Source organism: Lissotriton helveticus, chromosome 1_1 (assembly GCF_964261635.1).
Source record: "Lissotriton helveticus chromosome 1_1, aLisHel1.1, whole genome shotgun sequence".
NCBI classification, from domain to species: domain Eukaryota; kingdom Metazoa; phylum Chordata; class Amphibia; order Caudata; family Salamandridae; genus Lissotriton; species Lissotriton helveticus.
In genome coordinates this window covers 135,196,973-135,219,260 of record NC_136057.1, presented here as the reverse complement: position 1 = coordinate 135,219,260, position 22,288 = coordinate 135,196,973, and the positions used below count along the sequence as shown (strand labels likewise).

Here is a 22,288-nt window from a genome sequence, read left to right as displayed (position 1 = left end):
GTCGATATTCTGGTCAAACTATATTTTTGTTGTCGATATTTCTTCCACTCGATATTTCTGCGGAGATATTTATTTCAGACGATATTTCTCCGTCGATATTCCTACTCTGCACCGTATGGGATCTGATTCTTGTCCCATGACAAATATATGGACCCACCCACAGATAAGCCCCTAAGGAAAGGGTTTAGACAATTCAGGTGTCCCTCCCAGAGGAGGGGCTGGACTGTGCGGAGATACGCCCATGTTCTATGTCCAGTTTCATGCCAGAGCAGGAGCCAACAGCTCCCTTAACTGGTTTGAACCGGAATATGCAAGGAGGGCACCAAGTGTGCCCCTCAAGCTGTCTCAGTGGCGCTGGCAAGCGCCCCTCACCCTGCCCCAATAGACTAAATCCTGTATGGGAGGTGGTCACAACTCCCTGTGACAGGATATCTATTTCTTCTACCCTCCCCTGATCGAGCTTGGCTCAGCCGCAGGACGGCAGAAACATGTCTCTGGTCGGCAGCAGCCCTGCTTGCTGTCCGGTTCTGGAAGACTGGTACAGGGAGCACAGAGGGCCTCCCGGAGGAGCTTTACAGTGCATTGAATCATACCTCCCTCACCATTTACGGCATGAGGGTATGATTCCAACATGTTTGATACCAAACATGACAGGGTTTGTTACATCCAGTTTAGAGATGGTCATCGCATAATAACGCATGGCCACTTTACATATCGTAATGGCTAATTCAATTACAACCCGGGAGAACGGACTCTGAAGGTTGTAGGGGTGTCCCGCTCATGCAGGGGCACCCTCACACTTAGAATCAAACACTGCATGAAAGTCCTGCCTTAAGGGTGACTTATAGGTTTTCTGTGCAGTGACCGTAGATATACGAAAACTTATATCTTTCGTAAGTGGTGTTTGCACCAGCTTACACAGTCTGCAATGGCAGGCCTGTGGTCACAATTTGAGTGGTCTCTCATGGGTGGCATAATGCATGTTTAAGCCCTTGGGTGACCCCTGGTGTACCTATGCCCAGGGTACCACAGTATCATATACTAGGGACTTATAATGGTACACCAGTTGCCAATCTGGGGTGCACCTAAGTACTCACCAATCCAATGTTGGGGAGAAATCACATAGACTGGGATCCTGATTAGGAGGATCCCAGTGAGACTAGTCAGTAAAATATAATGACACCAGCATAAAGTGGGAGGCGACCATGGAAGCAGATCCTGCTTTCCAACATCACCCTATGATGCCCACCTGCCCACACAAAGGCTGTGAGTTTATAAGTAACTGAGTGGAACTACCTGTGAGGAATGAGGTAGGTTTAGTTTCCTTGGATGTACAGTTAGTGGGGTAGACACCATCTTGAACAACGTGATGCCCCCCAAAGGATTAAGGGGTAGGTTAGCCCAGCGGTGTAAGTGGGGAGACAATGTGGCCTAATGGCGAAAGCGGCCAACCTCGAATCTGGGGAACTGGGTTCAAGTGTCTGCAGATATGCTCAACATCCTGTGATTCTAGGCAAAGCACTTAGTTTCCCCATGAGTAACAAAATGAAGGTGTCCGTCTGTAACAAACATGGTGCTCATATAAAGCGCTCCGGTACCTTTGGATCAGATTTGCTATATGTAAAACTCGCAAAATAAAAAAAATAAAAAGTTCAGATCAAGAGCCTGAGCAAGGCCCTGGAAGTAGATAATCCACGCCAAGTCCGGGAGGTGCGACACATGAATCCCCAGGTATTTAAAAGGAATTTCTCCAGGTAGGGACATCCGAACACCAGTACCGCTCCCCAGCATCTAACCTTACTTCTACAAAGTTAGATAGCCTGCATTAATATTGAGGCCCAACACATCGCTATACATACCAAGGATATAGGATCTCCAGGCACCGGGGTCCGGAGGTCCAAGGATCTGCAAGGAACAGGTGAATGTCGTCCGCATATAACGCTATGCGGTCCTCAAATCCATCTCTCCACCTCCACTCCCTCTCCCGGGCGTCGCAACATATGAAACATGCTAGAGGCTCTATCTCAAGGGCAAACAATAAGGGAGCGAGCGGGCAACCCTGACGTGTACCCCGCTGGATAGGAAAGGGTGCAGTTAAAACATCGTTCACTCGAACATGGGCAGTTGGATCGCTGTAAAAAAGACAGACCATCCGGCCAAATGCAGCTCCCAGACCTGCCAGATGGAGGCCTGCATCCAGAAAATCCCAGGAGACCATGTCGAAGGCCTTAGAGAAGTCTATGAGAAGTAGGTCCAGAGTGCTAAGTCCGCATCTGAGAAAGAGCTGCCTGTACTCTATGAATGCAGTGGCGAGTGCTCCGACCCGGCAGGAACCCGCATTGCTCCAGGTGAACGTGATAGGGAAGAGCATGGGTCATGCGGGTCGCCATGGCTATGGCATAAATCTTAATGTCAGCATTGACGAGTGAGATGGGGCGGTAGGATGAATATTGATCCCCGAGAAGGCCAGTTCCAGTGAAAAAGATCCCTGCGGTATCTCAGCAGTGTAAACATTTCGCAAATAAGGGGTTCGGATGTCTCAGAATTGCTTATAATGCTCAATATTGTAGCCATCAGGGCCTTCCATTCTCACAGACTGCAATTCCCTTATAGCAGAGTCTAACTCTTCTATGGTAAGAGGCAGATCTAATTTCAGGGATATGAATTTAGGGATAGACGGCAGTGGAATATCATCGAAAATGGTGTTCTCTAACTCTAGTGAGTGCAGGAGGGCACCGGGTGGATAGAGCTTGAACTGTAGTTGCTAACTGCTGCGTGGTGATTTGGTCTTTTGTACCGTCAGATCTTGAATCCTTTCTTGAATTTCTGGAGTGATGGGGCGGTCTGAGATGCAAGTGGAAAGTCATTCCAAGCTTTGACCGCCAGGTTTGAGGAGGAGTGTTACCTGCTGTGGTTCAGTGGATCTTGGGGGGGTGTCTTCGAGGAAGAGGGAGGCAGATTGTAGATGTCATGTTGGTGGGTGGAAGGTTATGCGTTTGTTGTTGAAAGATGGTCCTACATTGTGCAGGGCCTAGTAGGCTTGGGTCAGCATCTTGAACTGGCATCACTTCAGGATGGGTAGTTTCTTGAGGTGGGATGTAATGTGGTTCCTTCTGGGTAGGTCAAGGATGAGACACCAGTGAGATATGCTTTGGGAATATTTTAGTGCAGGATCTTCTCTCAAATATAAAAACATTGGTAACAAGTACCATGTATCATGTAACTGGAAATTGATATGATCAAATGTGGTAGCATCAGACAATAAACATTTTCCTTCTGTTATCTTGCGATGAATTAGAAGTCTCTTCTCTCATGTGGTGTTTTTCTACAACTTGCTGCACCCTCCTGCTGCCCAGCTTCATTGTTTGTGTTTCTTCCTTGTTTCTGCCTTTATTGTCTTTTTTCTGCCACTCTTTTTACACATGTCTTCCTCCACCCCATCACTTTCTCCCTCCTTGTCTGCCCTTTCACTTGTAAATCTCCCTCCCATCTCACCTTTTTAAAATCCAATCTTGCTTTGCATTCATTCTCTTATTCAGTTACACATAATCAGCTAATTTCTCCCCCTTGCTTTGTCTGTATTCATCCTTCCTCCCCCTCCTTCTCTTCATCTCTACACTCTCCCTCTATTATATATTGTCACTCACTGTGACTCGTGCTAACTTTTATTCATGTATCTTTCCTGCCTCTTATCTCCCTTCCTCTTCTTCTCCATCTTTGTGTCAGATCTCTGCCTCTCCTTATTGTCCTCTTCTGCTCAGCCTTTGCTTTCCACCGTTCTCCCATGATGCTTTACTACTGGCTTTACTACTGCCTCTACTTAAAAACACAAATGCAGATCTATGCTGCCTGAGCAACTATTGACCCATCTAACTACTACCAGCGCTTGAAGAAAACATTATAAAAATGGGTTAAAGGTCAGCTTACCAAATTTGTTGAAGATAAGAGAATTCTCCATCTCGCTAAATCAGACTTGTGTGATGAATTCGGCACAGAACTTGCACTGCTGGAAGTCACTGAACTTATCAAACTCAATCTCAACTAGAGAAAAATAATACAGGGATAATCCTGTTTGACCTACCAGCTGCGTTTGATACCGTGTTCTATGAGATCCTTCTTAATAGATTAAAAGAGGCAGGAATTGTAGATTTTGCCTAGAGTTGGCTAAAATCATTCCTGTCGAAGAGAGTCCATGGGGTGTTCTTAGCTTCATTCACCTGTTTTTCCCTGCTGAATGCTGTCAAAAAGACCATCAAATACTTGCCAGTAGACACATGCAAATATATTACTCACACCCCCGTTCCGGTCAGATTGCACTATGCTGATGTGCTGTATTTGGGGGCATCGGATGAACTGCTTGAAAGACTGGAATTGCTGCAAAATGAAGCTGTACCTCTTATCCTAAACATCCCTAAAAGGCAATCAATTCAGAATGGCCTGAGCTTGCTGCACTGGCTCCCAGTTAAATATAAAGCTTTAGGGCCTGATTTAGACCAAGGGAGATGGATATCCCATCCGCCAAAATATTAACTCCATTATATTCTAATGGATTTATATTTCAGCAGACAGACTATCCAATGCAGTTGTGATGGAGTAACCCGTCCGCCAAGATCTAAATTTGGCTCATAGTGTTTACATTTAATGCTCTTCATAAAGAAGGTCCGATCTCTAGGAGAGAGTTAAAGTTTACACTCCATCTAGGGCACTTAGATCTGCTAATCAGCATTTCTATGCATTTTTAGGGTCCGCAAAGTCAGATTAGGCAGAAGATCCTTCTTTGCAAGGGTCCCTAGGCTTTGGAATGCTCTGCCCAAGCAACTGTGGGGGACAAAACTGGAACCTGCCTTCAGAAAAAGCTTCTTTTCAGAGGGCTTTAGAGGAATGACAATTACCTGCCTGGCTTAGCGCCTGCAAGCTCCCATTGGGAGCAGCTGATTGTGCTCTACAAACAATTGATTTCATTTTTTGCTCTGCGCCCCGTTTTCCTTATTTACACTTCACCTACACTGCATCTCACGCTTTCAATTTTCTTCCTTTGCTATATCTAGTTCTTTCCCCTTCTTCCCACTGTCCTCACTCCCATTCTCTACAACCCTCCACTCACACTCTTTCTTTCTTTTTCATTGGTATTGCTCCATAGCTTATCCCTTGACTTCCTTACTTGTCTTGCTGCACATCCGTGCCTCCCTTACTCCAAACTGTCAATTTACAGAATAAATCTTTTAATCTATAACTTCTTCACTTACAATAACCCCCTCGCCTTTTTTCTTGTCTCCTCATCATTTGGCTGCACTGCTTCACCTCTTAACTTCACCCATATTCCTGCTTCTCTTTCAGTTGTCTCATTTTTGCCCCATCCTCTGATCCCACAGCCACTAATTCTGTCTAATTTCTTCCCCTCTTTTAATGCGTTGTCTCCTCGTAGCCGAAATTCGAGGCGGTAGCGGGGGAGATCACTTTATTAAACAATGAAATCAAATTCGCCATCAACAACCTGAAGACCTGGATGAAAGATGAACCTGTGGAGAAAAACTTGGTAAGTCTTTGATGCACAGCTGGTTTTGAAACAGCAAAGTTTGAAATGACTCTCTGAAGGTGTCTTTACGTCTAAGCTAGCAGGTGACAGCAGGGAGTGTGTGAAGTGGTCAATCCTGGCATTACTGACAGTGCAGAAATGGGGCACACGAAATAGGAGCATGAAACACAAACCTCTCCTCAGCTATACTCTTTATCCATCAAAAGATATTGGTTCATATCAATAACATTGGAGTATCTCCGCTTAGGTGCATGTCCCAGTACAATTATTTTAAAGAAGAGTATCTATTTCCAAATTAATTCTAAACAAAATTCCATTGAGAATATTTTAGTAATGCCAGTAAAATTAAACATTTGCTTTTTTAAAGACAAAGTTAGCTAGATTCTTTTATTTCTTACTTTAAAAATTAAAACAAAGAAAATAGTGTCAGATTGGAGTAAAGCTCACTAAAAAGGCAATTGATACCTTCATTTTGAGGCAACAGCTTGCTGTTGAGTCCTATAATTAAGTGCATTGCTAATTAACTCTTAGTTCATTTTTTTTTTACAGTGGAGAAAAAATCCCTGAATAGTAGAGGTTTTTGTTTTTATCCTGCTGCATTAGAGAAACGTTTTTTAAGTAGCATTTTGCGATATTTAACATTTTTTAGGCATTACCTAGAATTTATTTATATATTTTGTATTGCAGTGGGATACATTTTCCTGAACTTTTCACACAGATGTTATTCTTACAGCTCCTTTTGGCACATGGTGCTTCCCGCCCATCCAATGTCCGCAGTACTCTGCCCTTCCTTGGAATGAACACACTCCATGTTGTGTGGTGGGGACAGGTTGTTGCATTATTGCACAAATACCTTCAGGTGATATTCTCCTCTCCCCTTTAGAACTCAGGTGGCCTAAACAGGACACCTGCTGTCCACAGAACTGTAATTTCTTTGGGGATGCTTTGTGACCGCGAGGTGCCAAAATTGTAAGCAAGGTTATAGTGGCCCATGCTAATTCTTCTTCTGTATCAGCTGTTATAAGGAGGTCGTCTACATATTGGTTCACTGCCACCCAGGCTCCAAATTATGATGATCAAGCCTTTAATATCTGTGAATATATGTGTGGAGGTTCTGTATACCCTTGGAGACTTTGGGCCCGATTCACAGAATGAACTTAGATTCAATCCTAAACTTACTACTATTTTGGTATTCACAGAATGCACTTACTACTTTTGGCATTCGCAGAATGAACTTACTACTTTTGGTATTCACAGAAGTTAGGATTTTGTCTTAAGTTTGTCTTGTGAATCCCAAAAGTAGTAAGTTCATTCTGTGAATGCCAAAAATAGTAAGTGCATTCTGTGAATACCAAAATAGTAGTAAGTTTAGGATTGAGCCTTAAGTTCATTCTGTGAATCGGGCCCTTTGTGTCCATGAAAAAGAACGACCTTGAAAAACGAAAGAAAATAAATATTGGCTATAGGGATGTAGGGGAATGGAGAAGAGCACATTTTTCAGGTATGTGACTGAAGAATAAGTGTTTGATGGGGGTATGGTGGTAAGAATGGTAGTGGGGTTTGGCACCACAGGAAATCTGGGTTGAACTATCTTTTGAATCTCACAGACGTCTTGAACCAAACGACATTCGTCAGGTTTTAAGGGGTCCTTACTTCATTTGCACAGCGGAGAAATCTGTGAATTCCATGCACCGCCCTTTGTTTCTATCAGGACTCCTTACTTGACCAGTGCTCTCTTGCAATCCCATCTCTCCCTCTCATGAAACATGATACTTTGGAACTCCAGGCAGGACATGGTGCAAGGTCGCTCACTCGTGGCGCCTGGCCGCCATATTGGGGCTGCTGTTCTTCCAGCGCTCCACCGGATCCAGCGCTCTAGTGCTCCGTTTGGGAGACCAGGTGAGGCTGCATTTAAAGCTCACTTTCCTTCGCGCAGCGGAGACGCGCAGCGGTGGCACCTGACTCGCGCCGGAGTCAAGCCAGAGTCCTGCCGGTCTGCGCCCGTCAGCGTCCCGGAGGCGGTCGGGGCGGCGGGCTGAGCTCTGCTACCAGGCATGTGCCATACAGGGTCACCTGTGCGGCGATATACTTCTGGGGAGCTTCGCGCTCTCTTTACTCCAGCCAGTGGCTGTTGCACTGTCTTCCCTGGTCGCCACCGAGGTAAGTCCACCTGCCCTGCCTGTGGCTGGTGCCCCTCCCGCGCTTTGTCATCGTCTCCTAATAATAACATCGCCAGCGTTGGATATCTCTGCATGTTATTAAACACGAGATCGGCATGTAGACATGCTCAGGACATTTTTGAGCTCCTTGATACGTTAAAGCCACTTTGTCTTATGCTCACCGAGACGTGGTGGGGTGAATTCTCTAATCCAGATGTCGCCATGGCAATCCCGCCTGATTATAACAACTTCAGGAAGGATAGAACTAAGGGAAGGGGTGGTGGAGTGGCACTGGTGGTGAAGAAAGGCACGCCCTGTGCTATTTTGCCAGTGGACGACATCCGCGGCTCTGAGACCCTTGCTTTCTCTATCACTTTGGCACCGCACCAATCAGTCAAGGGATTACTGGTCTATAGACCGCCTGGTCCATCGGGTACGTTCTTTAAAGATCTTGAATCCGTTCTGCTGGGACTGGCCCTGAAAGCGGAACATTGCATTGTGGCTGGGGATTTCAACTTCCGGATGGATGATCCGTCGGACCCTGCCGCTACTAAACTCTCAGAGGCTATGGTCCCGCTGGGACTGATCCCTTATCTGCAGGGGCCTACGCATGATAAGGGGCATACGCTTGACCAGGTTTTCTCGTCATCCCCTCTTGAGGTGATAGAGATCGTCCTGGTACTATGGTCAGACCATCTGCTTGCTAAATTTTCAATCAAAGGCACAGTTAAAGCGGCTGTTGCTCTGTCACAGCAGCAGGGTCGGGTCCATAGGGCTTACCATCGAGTCACCCCTGCGATGCTGGCCCAGGCTGCCCTGGATCACCCCTGCCCCCTCTCTGGTGACCTAGAGAAGGATCTGGAGTCCTTGCATGCGTGGCTTGTAGTCAGGCTGAACGATCTTGCCCCGGAACTGACCCCCTGCTTGACACCGAAACGGGTCTCCGCTCCGTGGTTCACCGCAGCACTTTCGGCTACGCGACAGCAGTGTAAGGTGGCCGAAAGAGCCTGGCGGGCACAATATGACACAGTGGCCAAGCTGACTTATAAGACGGCGGTCAAGGCCTATCACCGGGACATCCGCCTGGGAAAAAAAGCCTATTTGGCAGGGAGGATACGGCCGCCTCTAACTCCTGTAAGGAGATTTTCTCCATTGTGAGAGAATTTACATCCCCACGGTCCAATTCCTCTGATGAGAGGCCAGCTGATTCCTGGGCTTCGGATCTTGCTAACTTTTTTACTAGCAAGATCCAACTGATACAGGATTCCTTCCCATCGGGTGTACCCGTGGGGCTGGTTAACCCTGAGGCTAACCGGTCCCCTCTGGCCTCGCCAGGTTTGACATTGGGCGTGTTTCCACCTATTTCTGCCCCTGCCTCTTTAGCACTCGTGGGCAATCTCAAATCGGGCTCGCCGCTTGACCCGTGCCCCGCTAAGTTTCTGGCGAAAATTGCGGAGGTGATTAATCCCCTGGCGAACCCGCTATTGAATCTCTCGCTGAGCCGGGGGGTGGTTCCGCAGGCCTGGAAGCAGGCAATGGTCATCCCGCTGCTTAAGAAGCCTGGCCTGGACCCGAAGGCCCCAGTCAACTACAGGCCTATTTCTCTGCTGCCGGCTCTCACGAAAATTGTGGAAAAGCACGTTCAGACGGTGCTTTCCAATTTTCTGGAGACAAATGAGATCCTGCATGCCACTCAGTCTGGCTTCCGTCCAAATCTCAGCACTGAGACCGCGCTCCTTGAGGTATCAGAGACCATTAAAGGGGTTCTGGACTCGGGAGGCAAAGCCATGCTGGTGTTGCTGGATTTGTCGGCGGCTTTTGACACCGTCCCCCATGATGGCCTTCTCGCAAGACTCTATGAGATAGGACTACGGGGGACGGTGCTCAGCTGGTTTTCCTCCTTTCTAGCTGGCCGCCGGCAAACGGTCTGGGCCTCGCCAGATTCCGCCGTGATGCCGCCTTTGGGAGTCGGGGTCCCTCAGGGCTCTATTTTGAGCCCGACCCTTTTTAACATCTTTATGACCCCTTTGGCGGCGTTGGCGGAGTCGTTCGGGGCCCAGATCGTATCCTATGCAGACGACACCCAGCTCCTCTTCTCGTGTAAAAGAGGAGGAGACTTTGATGGGGAGAGTATTCGGGATTGCCTTGGGGCTGTTTTTCAATGGTTCCAACTGAACAGCCTCAAGTGCAATTCCGATAAGTCCGAGGTACTCTTCTTTGGGTGCGACATGGAGCCAGACTGGCAGGCTTGGTGGCCCATCAATATGTTCCCCCCGTCTTGTTCATCCCAGATTGCGAAGAACTTGGGGGTCAAGATGGATAAGGGGCTTACGTTGAAATCCCAGATCCTCGGGGTGTCAGGGATGTGCTTTGGCCTCCTTAGGATGCTGAGGAGGTTTCTTCCTCTTTTGTCTGAGGAGCACAGGAAGCTGACTGTGCAGGCCCTGATCGGCTCTAGGCTAGATTATTCGAACGCGCTCTACTTGGACCTGCCAGAGTATTTGCTACAGCGGCTCCAAGTGGTGCAAAATGCTGCTGCGAGAGCTATCTTTGGCTTGAATAGACGTGCCAGTGCAGCAGGCTTGCTGCAGACTTTGCACTGGCTTCCAATCCGCAAGCGGATCGCCTTCAAGGCTTTGACCTTGGCCTACAAGGCCCTCCATGCGGTTGGAGCAAAGTACCTCCAAAAGAGACTTGCATTTTACCACCCTGCTCGTTCTTTGAGATCGGAATTTCTGTTCTTGGCGGTGGTCCCGCGAGTGAAGAGAGCTCGCCTGGGAGGTCGCTCCTTTGGACTACTGGCGCCACAGTTGTGGAACTCTCTGCCGCTCACACTTCGGGGAGCCACCAGCCTACTTGCTTTTAGAAAAGGTCTTAAAACCTGGTTGTTCACCCAGTAGGCTGCATATATTTGGTTTGCCCTTTTTATTGTTGTCTCCTTCTTTTTTAACTGTGTTATGTTATTGTACTGTAGTCCTCCTTACTCAAAGCGCCGGGACACTCTTTTTGAGTAGCTGTGCGCTATACAAAAGTAAATATAACATAGCATAACATAACATAACAAGGGTGCCTTGTTGACATTAGACTGCCAAAACAGTGCCAGCGCAGGGGTAGAGGACAGGAATGCACTGTATTGGATAAATATGGTGCAATCCTGCCCTTTCACTTTGGCGTAGGGCAGTGCAGCAAGATGACTTTCTGCGCTGCCCTACGCCAAATCCCCATAAATGAGGGGCATAATATCTAAATCTTTTCAGGTGACATCCAGTTTCAAAACTTGGTCTTCACTTGTATCCCACATTTCAGGATCCTCTCTTAAATTAAGAAAATCTTTAGTGAAAGTAAACTGAAACGGGCTGCATTAAAAAAAAGAGACTGCTTTATTTAAAAAGAAGTCCCAGACATGGTGGTCTGCTGACCCCAGCAGGCCACCATCCCTGTGAGTGCTAGACATTCCTAATGGGTCGCAAATTGCGGCAGTCTCATTAATATTCATGAGGCATGCAATTTGTGACCCCATTAGGAATCGCTAACAGTGACTGAGACACTGATATACATCCTAATTTGCTAGTCGAAAATTGCGAGTTGCAAATGCGACTTAAATTGCGAGTCGCAAATTTGTGGGTCGTACATCTGGCCCTCAGTGTTTCTACCTCAGCGGGCCAGCCATCATCCTCAGAAAGTTGTTTCAGTGAGATATGGTCCTGTGCCATAGACCTCAATTGTTGAGATGATTCCCACAGTTGTAGACTGCAGTCATAAACAATTTTATTCATCAGTTTCCTATCTGCAATATGGTCTATTTCAGTTAAATTGCCACTTTCAAATATTTCAATAGCTCTTTGATAATCTGATTGCAATTTTGAACAAAAAAGAGATAAACTCTCTTCTCTGTTATGTTACTTCCAGCTGTCCTTTGAACACTTACTGTACTTGGTGTATAGGGAGTTGGTTTCTTTTCTAAAATCCTTTCAATAACTTCACCCACTTACCCTTTTATTTGTGGAGCTGACGGCCGTGCCACGAAAGCTTTACTCACTGCTAAGGCATCCTCACGCTAGTATTCCTTACTCTTCTGCAAGCTCATAGCCTGTTTAAATTCCTGTATCTCATGTTTCATTCTATTATGTCTTATTCCTTCCAACTGTTTTGTGCACTTTAATTGCCAGGCATACATCTCTCATTCATTTATTCAAACAATCAAACTAGGCTAATCTAATCTTCTTTTTCCTATCTCTTTTTATTATACAATGTCTCAAATACTATAATTCTGCTGAATCAAAATTTCCTTCCAAGGGAAATTGCAAATAAATATTATCCCTATTATACTCATGCCACTGATTCAAAAATAAATCTGTAGATATAGAAACTTTTGTCATTATTTCATGGGCCGGAGACCCTTCGGGTGGCATACGCTGACTTTGGTCTAACCGATTACATTTACTAAATGCCTGACCTATTATTGAAAGTTATCTTTAGCCACTCCAAAGATTCTAACAAACCCTGTGAACTTCACATTTCTTACTGTGGTGGACCCAATCTCCTGAGAAGAGAAAGAACCAGCTTCCTCTGGGACATCCCCTTTGTTCCCTTTAGCTGTGCCTCTCTTTCTCCTTTATTGGGCTTGCCACCCTTACCCAATGACTGACCTCTCAATAGCTCTTTGGGATGAAGCAGGGTTCACTCACCTTGTGTTAGGGTCTCACAGCTGATCCCTAGAGATGCTGACTTTCAGGAAACCAGTTCCGTTGTTGAGGTGCGCACTTCCCAGCAGTGCAGAAAAGCGACTGGCGAGGCCGATGTTCAATGATCTTCAAATAAAGAAGGATTTTTTCTTGTGGGATCTTTAGTATTCGTTAATGAGCTCTGTTGCAGCAGGGATTGCTGAGCACTCGCCAAAGGATCTGCTTTAGCTTACAGACTACTCAGCTTATATACCTCCGTAACCACATAGACAGCACTAGAAAGTAGTGATTTTAGCTGCAAATTATCAGAGTACAAAAGTCCTTAGAGGAGCATAGCTGTAGCGGGAGGTTTCAATCAGTTTGCCACTTATTGTTGTCAAGAGTTCATTAGTTTTCCTCCTTACTCATCACTTCTGGATATACTTTAAACAAACCATCATCACTAACCTTGACATCAGAATAGGATGTTATGATAGTTATGGATAATCTCATTAGAATTACAGCATAACATCACCTTCACTAATAGTTATTGGGCCCTGATAAATTCAAAGCTAAGGAAAAGACAAACGCTTCCCTTGGTGATCTTTAAATCATAAAGACAACATTCTGCAGTTGAAGCATTTCACATGTATTTTGATATTTATCGTCCCTCATTATTGTTTTGGTTATATGTGATAATTTTTCTCACGGGAGAGGCATGGCTTGGATGTGGCTCTGGGCGCAATGAATCTCCAAACAATATGCAGCAATAATGTTGTGGCCAAGGGAATACTTCTCATCACAAAAAGGGTATCAGAGGGTCAGAATTCATACAGGTGATTATTGGGGACAATAGTAGTGAGTTATTACCACTAGCCATATAACAAGTGTTTTTAATGAAAAAAACACTTGTTATATGGCTAGTGGTAATAACTCACTACTATTGTCCCCAATAATCACCTGTATGAATTCTGACCCTCTGATACCCTTTTTGTGATGAGTATTTGATTGGGCATGTACTCAGAGCTGGTCATTAAATTAGCCCTAGGGTCCCCCATAATTTTATATGTGTTATAAGTGCAAGGGAATACTTCCACACTGCGTTTAACGTGATAATTCTGCCTTACAAGTTTCATCCATTAGGAGGCGCTCACTTGTATTTGCAAGTGCAGTGAAGGTGTCTCTCTTGCATATGTTTTTTATCAACCCGAGTGCTTAAGGTTCATTTGATGGTCTAAAGGAAGTTATTCTCCTTTGAGAAGACCATGTGTCTTTTGGAAATTGAATGTAGACCTTTCAAGAATACTTATTTCAGTTCTTTTGTGGAAGATGCACAAGACCTAGCTGGCTCAGGTGAGACCTAAAAAGGGGAGAGAACTGCACGCCAGAAGGCGTGTTTTCTTACTGAGGCTTACTTCATGCAGGGTCTCCCATGCTTTGTCTCTCTGACCTTCCTTTCGCCGCTTCAAGGCTAGTTTGTAGACCTGTCTACAAGCCTAAACTTCTTGTTTATTTTTAGGTGATTTATGTGGGGCGGCTTTTAATCTCTTATGAGCGTTAGTGCATGTTGAATCAAACCACCCCCTTCTCTCAGAAACTGGACGTTTCCGATAGGCAGTTAACCCTTCCTTGATTCCTTTCAATATTGTCATGAATGCATCAATAACTTCTTTTTCCCAGTTGTGTCATCTAAGCAAATCCCAAATGCTTCACACTGTGTGTTAATTAACCATTCTAAAAATGTTTTGGGGCCTTCCTGGGGCCATTGCCTTGTATAACCGTTTAAAGAAGCAATTTCAATATTATCAACTATGGGTTTATATCTTTTAATATGATAATTGAAAAGATTGATGAATTATGCAGTCAACAATAAGTTAATATGACATGCACAATCAGGCTCTCCTAAATTTTCAGACAACAATATGTTGCACTTTAGAGTTTTTAGTTTTGATTTAAAGACTGCCATTATGGTGTCAAAAATCGTTAAATGCATTTCAGTGTTGGCTAAGAAGCCAGCAATAACTGAAGATAACATGTAGACATTTGGTAGCTGTTTTAAAATTGTACAAAATCTTGTCCAGTTCCAAAAACTGCAAATTCAAATAGACACACCATGAAAGTATTAGGGCAAATTTCAGCCGGGTAGTGTCAGGAGGGGGAAGGACCAAGGTTCCTAGTGCTGGGCACAGTTTGGCTTTCCCTTGATACACTTTTAGCGTGTCTGTGCCGTGCCCACTGTACTCATCAGCTGAATTTTTATTTTTACAGAGTTTTAAATAGCGCAAACTTGACCCGGTATCGGGTATCAGAGCGCTTTACATATCACCAGTTGTATTACATGAGGACACATTAATTTTTTGTTAGGCACGGGGAGATTAAGTGATTTGCCCAGAATCACAGGATGTTCAGCGTCATTGCCGAGACTCGACCCCGGTTCCCCAGATTCTAGGTCGACCGCCCTAGCCATTAGGCCAACTCCTCTCCCTTAACATTCTGCTGAGCTTTGATATTTAGGTCCCGGGGGGAGGAGGTGATGTCACTTTCAGTGTAGATGGATGATAGAAAATCCAGTGATGTCACCTCCAGTGCAGATGGAGGATGTGAAATCCAGCGGTATTATGAATATGGAGGATACAAATGAGACTTCTTGCTTGGCTTCTTCTTTTAAAGACAGTTTTTGCTTAAAATCAGTAATGTCATTTCCTGTGCAGGTGGATGATGGAAAAAGCATCATCCACCTGGTCCAGGTTGTTTTGCTCAAATTAAAACTGACCTCTTGGGAAGAATTTGTGGGGTTCGCATGATAGGATTCTTCTAACAAATATCTTGTGATGACTTCCCAAAAATGTGCAAACTATGCTGGAGAGATGCTAAATAGGCAGATTGTCAGGGAGCACACATTTGAGAAAAAGAGAAAAGCAAATACATACGATTGGTCACATTAATCATGGGATCCTCCTAGTCACAAAAGGTGCTAAGGCAATCTGCAATGCAGGTTTCAATTAGAAATGACAAGGAGTACATAAAAACCTTCAATCTTATTAACTATCGTCCCTTTAGGGAATGATGACTCAACCCTCATATGTATACTATGCTGAACTATCCCTTAAGAGAAAAGATTTTCAAACTCCCTGTAGGAATGAATCCATTGTTCTCGTCTCTATCGCTGGTAGACAGGATCCAAAGAAAAGAAGAAAAATGCATTTGTGCTATTAACTATTTTTGCTATTTTTGGACATGCAGCATAGCATTTTAGAACTGCTATTTTAAAAATATCATGAATTTATTGCTAAATATATATTTGTTCAATGTAACGATTGACCTTGGACATTATTTAATGGCTGTAAAAAGGTGCTGTCAGTCTTTTAGTTATGGTAATTTTCATATCAGCTAATTGTATTATATTTATTTTATTGTACACGTTAACTGACTATTAGACAAAGTAAACTATAGTTAAAACTGAAACTGAAATATCTTTTGTTTCCTACCATCTCATTTCTATCGTCCTCTTCCTAGGCTAAATTCAAGGACTGTGTTCCTGTTCACCATACTGTACTTCCTCAAAAATTGATCCTCTCTCTCCCCTGAGTTGGCTCAATATGATGAAATTAAACTATACATTTACTGGAAAAAAAGGTTAAAGTAATGACCGAGGGCCCGATTCACAAAAGTAATCTGAGACAAAATCCTGAACTTACTCCTTTGGGTATTCACAGAAGGCATTTATTAGTAGTAAAGTTAGGATTCCTAACTTTACTACAACTAAACTGAGACAAAATCCTAATGTTACGACTTTTGGTATTCACAAAAGGCATTTAGAAGTAGTAAAGTTAGGAATCCTAACTTTTCTACTACCAAATGCCTTTTGTATATACAGCTCACCTGTGAACAAGGCTACCGATGTAGCTGAACGCGTAAGGACTTTTAACAAGGCTGTTTCTTTATGGAGTAAAAGCACAAGTTATTTCTGAAATCTGGTCCAGGGTGCTTCTTTTTCTCCGGATATGGAGGTTTGTTGGATATGAATGGAAGTTGTCCGCCCCCACATGCCGAGACTGCCCTGTAGAGGTCCATGCTCCTATTATGGGATAGTTAATTTGAAAATGCTGTTTTCTGCAAAGTAAAGCTAACAGTGTAGAATGGTTAAGTTTACATTTTATTAATACATAATGTTGATGAAATAAGGAACATTGGTGAGAGCCAGAGGATTTATTTGATTCTGTGGCTTCAGTGTTTACCACATAATTATGGATCTACCGTATTTAACACCTAATTTACAGATCTCACAAAAATGTTGTTTCTAGCTAAGCAGAGTGACAATAATTCAAATGAGACAGTATTATATTATTTGTGTTTTTGCCACATATTTTAGAAAACCTTGTTGCATAATTTGATCCACTATTCTACATACTCCTAATAGCCCAGACAGTGGTAAAGCTCTGTACAGTGGATTGAAGTTTGTCATTATGATGTTGTCATCTGTATTTACAAGCAACTGTGAAATACTTCCCATATTTCTTTGCTCGCTGTATTTTGTGCAATAAGTTGTGATCAAGTCATAAAGTGAAATAGACCCATTCTTATGGTGTCATGCAAACAAGCTCACTATAGTTTCAATGCTGATGTACATTCCCTCCATTGTGGATACTTCAGCAGTCAATAGATTGAATCTGGGGCTGGCAGCTCCACTTCAGGATTGCATTAACCTCACCATGTGCGTGTAGTTTTTTTCCACCATTTGTTGCATTTATAGATATATAGGTATATGTAAATATTTATGTTCAATACATTCATATACTTAATTATTTGAAGTTTATTGAACATGGGGTGTTATTTTAAGTTCCAACCCCTGTTATTTTCTATGAAAGTGTGTTGCAGTACCTGTGAATGTTCATATAAGGTGCTAGACAAGGCTTAGCTGGAGCACATTTACATCTGTTTTGTAACCATTAGGGCAATAGTAACTTTAGTAGTCTAGGGAGGTCGGGATTGCAAACCACGTCTCCAGACTCCACAGTTTCTAACTAGTCCAACAACCCACACATGGGGTGGCAGTGAATGTGATGGCAAAGCCAAGGGCATGCTCTTCCCAGGGAATTGTCACTGTGTTGGGGGCCATGCCCAGTTGTGAAGTACAATCTTTGTTCAGTGCTTATTTCCAGCTTATTTAGGTGAAGTGTTGAAGCTGGATGACAAGTATCCTATTCCCTCAGCTAAAATGTACCTCTGGATTACATCTAATTCTGTTGTCTACCCACCCCAGTGACTGCCCACCTTTTTAGGGGTCCTGCCAAGGTCTTTTTATAGCACTCCAAACCATCTCTTTGGGTCCTGTGGCAGTAGGTGGCTATTGGGTCATATGTGGGTTAGATACTGGTATTTACCACTGGTGTTTCACAACTTAACACTATTCTAACAATGGAATTGTTAATTTTCTATATGTCTCTCAAAAGAAACAACAGCAAGGATCCAAGGCTTACTCCAGGACCCAGTAAAGGGATTAAACCTCCAGTACAGTATTAAGAGTCACACTTGTGTCAGTCCCAGGCCCTCCTTTGGTATTCCCTTTAAGATTGAGAGGATGAGGCATTGGAATAAAAACCCCAAAACATGATTCACAGCTGATAGTACCCCTGATCCCAAAGGCAACATTGTCTCATGTCTCTGTAGTCACAATGTGTAAAGTGATTAGGTAGAGTTGGCCATCCAAGTTGTGAACTGCACCTTTCTCCTTACAGGCGACAAGCCAAGACACTGCGTTCATCCGGAAGGATCCCTACGGGGTGGTGCTCATCATCGGTCCCTGGAACTACCCACTGAGTCTTATTCTGATTCCGCTTGTGGGGGCCATCGCTGCAGGTGAGTGAATGTGTAGTGGGAGGAGTCAAACTACGCAACTGCTGCTCCTGCTTCAGACCCACCCACGGCTGAGTTACTGCACACTCGTGCACTGTGAGCACGCCTACATACACCCTTCAGCCAGCACTGATTCATCAACCCACAGCCAAATCACTGACACTAACCCATAGCTACCACGTCTTCATCTCCACCAATGCCAACACTCCTACACCCACCCTACAGCTAGTGCACTACAGCCAGCACTCCATCAACATACAGCAGGCGCTCCTACACGTTTCCACATCTTCAAGCGCTTTCCTACTGTCAACCACTACCTCAAATCCCATAGTCAGCATTCCTACATTCACCTACTGACAGGCCAGCACTTACTCTTCAACTCACTGTTAGCGCTTCAATGCTCACTGCTCACTCTACTGCCAGCACCTCTACACTCACCCTACCGCTATCACTCCTATATTCACCCTATAGCCAGCTCTCCGTCATCATCACACATCTAGCGCTCCTACACCATCTCTACAGCCAACACGCCTACACTCACCCGACAGCCAGCACCCCTTCACCATTCCTAGAGTAGCACATCATCATCTCACAGCCAACGCTCAATCACTGTTTTCACAGCCAGCCCTCCTACACTGACCCATAACTAGACCTTCTTCACTTCCCTCACCATTTCATAGATAGCATTCCTTCACAATCTGTGCTTCTTCATCATCCCTGCAGCCAACACTCATACGCCATTCCACAGCTCGCGTTCCTACGCTTTCCCATAGAAGTTATCCAACACTAACTAACATTGCTGCCAGTGCTAATTCATCATCCAATAGTCATCATTCCTACCTTCACGCTACTATCAGCATGCCATCATCATCCCACGGCCAATGCTCCTGTACTATCCCGCAGCCAGTCTTCCTTCACAATCCCAGACCCAGTGCTCCAACTAGGGGTGGGCGTAATTTGCATAATCGCGTTACACGAATCTCCCGAAACGGTGTAAAATCTCCACGAACACGCAGAAATTCTGCGAACACGCGGAAGTGCTTGTTTGCGATGCTTTTTTCCTGTTCGCAATCTCTGTTTGCTTGCTTGGGGGCAATATCTCATGAACATGCATTTTGAGAATGCGAACAAGCAGAAATTTCGCGAAGTTGCGGAACGCAAAATTTTGGCCAATTTCGCGTTTTCCGCAAAACCCGAAATTACCAAAATTCCGCAAATTTCACGGGCAGAACGGAATTCGCCAACCAGGCCTAGCTCCAACACCATTCAACAGCCCACATGCAACGGTCCTAAATGAACCCACACTCAGCCCTGCTACACTTATGCAAAGTCAACGCTCCTGCACCATCCCACAGCCAGCGCTCCTATACTAATGCACAGTCAAATCAAATGAAATCAAAAGAAGCTTTATACGCAGTACATTAAAAATATGCATCATATCTTACGTGTGCATTAGCAAACCACTATAAAAACATTCATATTGGTTAAAAACTGCAACATCAATTCCTATATATCCATTATTACACAAAAGTTTATAAATATAATCAGATGACAATAAAAGTAGAAGCATTACATTGTTGTTCTGCATCTAATCACCCCTTTCATTTATTTGGTTAAACAATCAATAAAAATTCCATCATCTAGAAGTAGCAATTTGAAAAAGGCGGGCGACATTGCCTCAAACCTACGTCTATTAAAATAGGCAAAATCCGTCTTTTTCATAATAATGTATAAAATTTACAGAAAAAAATAATGTGAATGGCAGACTGGGTAGATGTATCATCACATGGGCAGGGGCCTAAGGTGCGTGACCAGTCATTCATATTTGGGAACGTGTTCATTGTGAAAAAATTGCCTGGCCGGAAGCGGGTCAATAAGTCCTGTCATCGCTCCCCTTCACATTGACTAGATATGGTTGTATCCCCGGTTGTATCAATAGTATTTGATTCTCTCTAACAGACGGTTTAAATATGTTATGGGAGAGTCTACCAGTCTCCAAGAAGTTCATACAAGCAGTTTTTAAAACGTTCCTTGGGATTATAGGGATACTAGCCGGGTTAGAGAAAGATTCTGACATCCCAGGTCAGCCACATGGGGCCCGATTCACAGAATGAACTTAAGACTCAATCCTAAACTTACTACTATTTTGGTATTCACAGAATGCACTTACTACTTTTGGTATTCACAGAATGAACTTACTACTTTTGGTATTCACATAAGGTAGGATTTTGTCTTAAGTCTGTCTTAAGTCTGTCTTAAGTCTGTCTTAAGTTTGTCTTAAGATAAACTTAAGACAAAATCCTAACTTCTGTGAATACCAAAAGTAGTAAGTTCATTCTGTGAATGCCAAAAGTAGTAAGTGCATTCTGTGAATACCAAAATAGTAGTAAGTTTAGTATTGAGTCTTAAGTTCATTCTGTGAATCGGGCCCAAAGTTTTTAACGTGGTGGAGCCATGGGATGCGAGACACCCACTGCCGTTTAAGGCAATCGTTTATCACATCACGATTGAGGCCGGTGGCGGTACTAACCCATATCTTGTGCAATTTAGTCGGATAGATATGGCATTTCCAATTACGCATGACAAATATAGGTGGCCGTACTATTCGGAGCGGCAAAAAGGTATCTTAAAAACGAATTCTCAACTAACTGCAGCCGCTCTACATTTGCATGGCCCCAAATTCTGGCTCTGTACATGGCTGCTGAAATACATTTAACTTTGTACATTTTTAACAATTCGCCAATAGATCACTTTCTTAGTTTTCTTGTGAAGCTCACCAGAGCTCCTGTGGCTTTAGCAAATAACAATGTTCTCGATGTAATAGCATTTGCCCACGAACCCCTTTTTTCAAAGACAATTCCAAGATATGAAAAAAAGCTAGCAAATTCAAGTTTTTTGTTTTTGATAAAAAATATCCCGACACTTTGCACTAGACTTGCCACATTTCATAACAAATGGTTTGGTGATGTTTATGTTGAGATCTAAGCTTAACATATAGGTTACAAAGCTTGATACAACACTTTGCAGTCCTATTTGCGTGCAGGAAAATAAAACAGCATAGTCCGCATATAGTAGTGCAGCAATTGGATGATTGCCAATACGAGGTAAGTCCTGCCATTCCCTGGACAGTGTTGCACCTGGGGCGTTTATGTACAACGTAAAAAGGAAAGGGGCTAACACGCACCCCTGCCTTACCCCCTTCCTGACAGGGAATTTAAAACTACACTCCCCTGCACTTCCATAGCGGATACTCGCCTGTGCATCTTGGTACAGTTGCCTTAACAAGTAAATAGGTTGGGGTTCCACCCCCAGGGACTCTAGGTTGCTCCAGAGGTTATGGTGACGAACACAATCAAAAGCCGAACTCAGGTCGACAAAGGGCAAGAAAAGAAGGTAGAAGACAAACTCCGCCCCAGACTCCTCTGCACACTATTCCTGACTTCTGGAAATGTCTCAAGCACTAGGTAGTCTCTTCAGCACCCTGCTACAGCCCTCCTCACCCTCACTGCCATCCTACAATTTATGGCCTGGCTGTCTTCACACAGGTCTCACATATCCACCTTGAGAAGAATAATCAAACCTCGAAGAAATTAATAACATCTATATTACCAACAGCAGGTTTCATCCATCCTGGTTAAAGAAGCTCCCTGGTAACTCCACCAGAAAGTTTGCACCACATTCCTCACCACTGTTACCGTGCAAACATGCCCCAAAAGTGCACACGTAATGTCAGTTTGTGCAAAGTCTGCCATGCATCACCCCATCTGCTAGCATATGGATGCTTTTTTTTGCTACATCCGTCAAACCCCAAAGCTGAACCCCCACTGGTATTGTGTTTTTAATCAGCTTTCATCTGCCCCCTTCTATCCTCCGCTTGGCCCCTTAATGAACCGCTCCCAGTGTGCCCAGCAGGAGAGGGTCAGTAAGTGGCAATACATTTCCCTCACCACCACACTACAACCTCTGCTCTCCTTCCCTGTGCCACTGCCCCATCTTACCTTCGGTGTTAGTGTAGTGGGCTAACCCGAAGACACCCACCTTTACAAACTTGCCCATTATCTCTTCGCCCAACA

The 22,288-nt window shown here is 44.2% G+C and overlaps 1 protein-coding gene across 1 annotated transcript in view; it reads left to right on the top strand.

Moving 5' to 3' along the window:
- LOC144770799 (aldehyde dehydrogenase family 3 member B1-like) overlaps nt 1-22,288 on the top strand; it is a 223,638-nt gene that overhangs the window by 93,978 nt on the left and 107,372 nt on the right. Inside the window, exons 4-5 of the mRNA XM_078655597.1 lie at nt 5,426-5,536; nt 18,098-18,218. Coding sequence (XP_078511723.1) covers nt 5,426-5,536; nt 18,098-18,218 — 232 coding nt within the window. The remainder of the gene's footprint in view (nt 1-5,425; nt 5,537-18,097; nt 18,219-22,288) is intronic.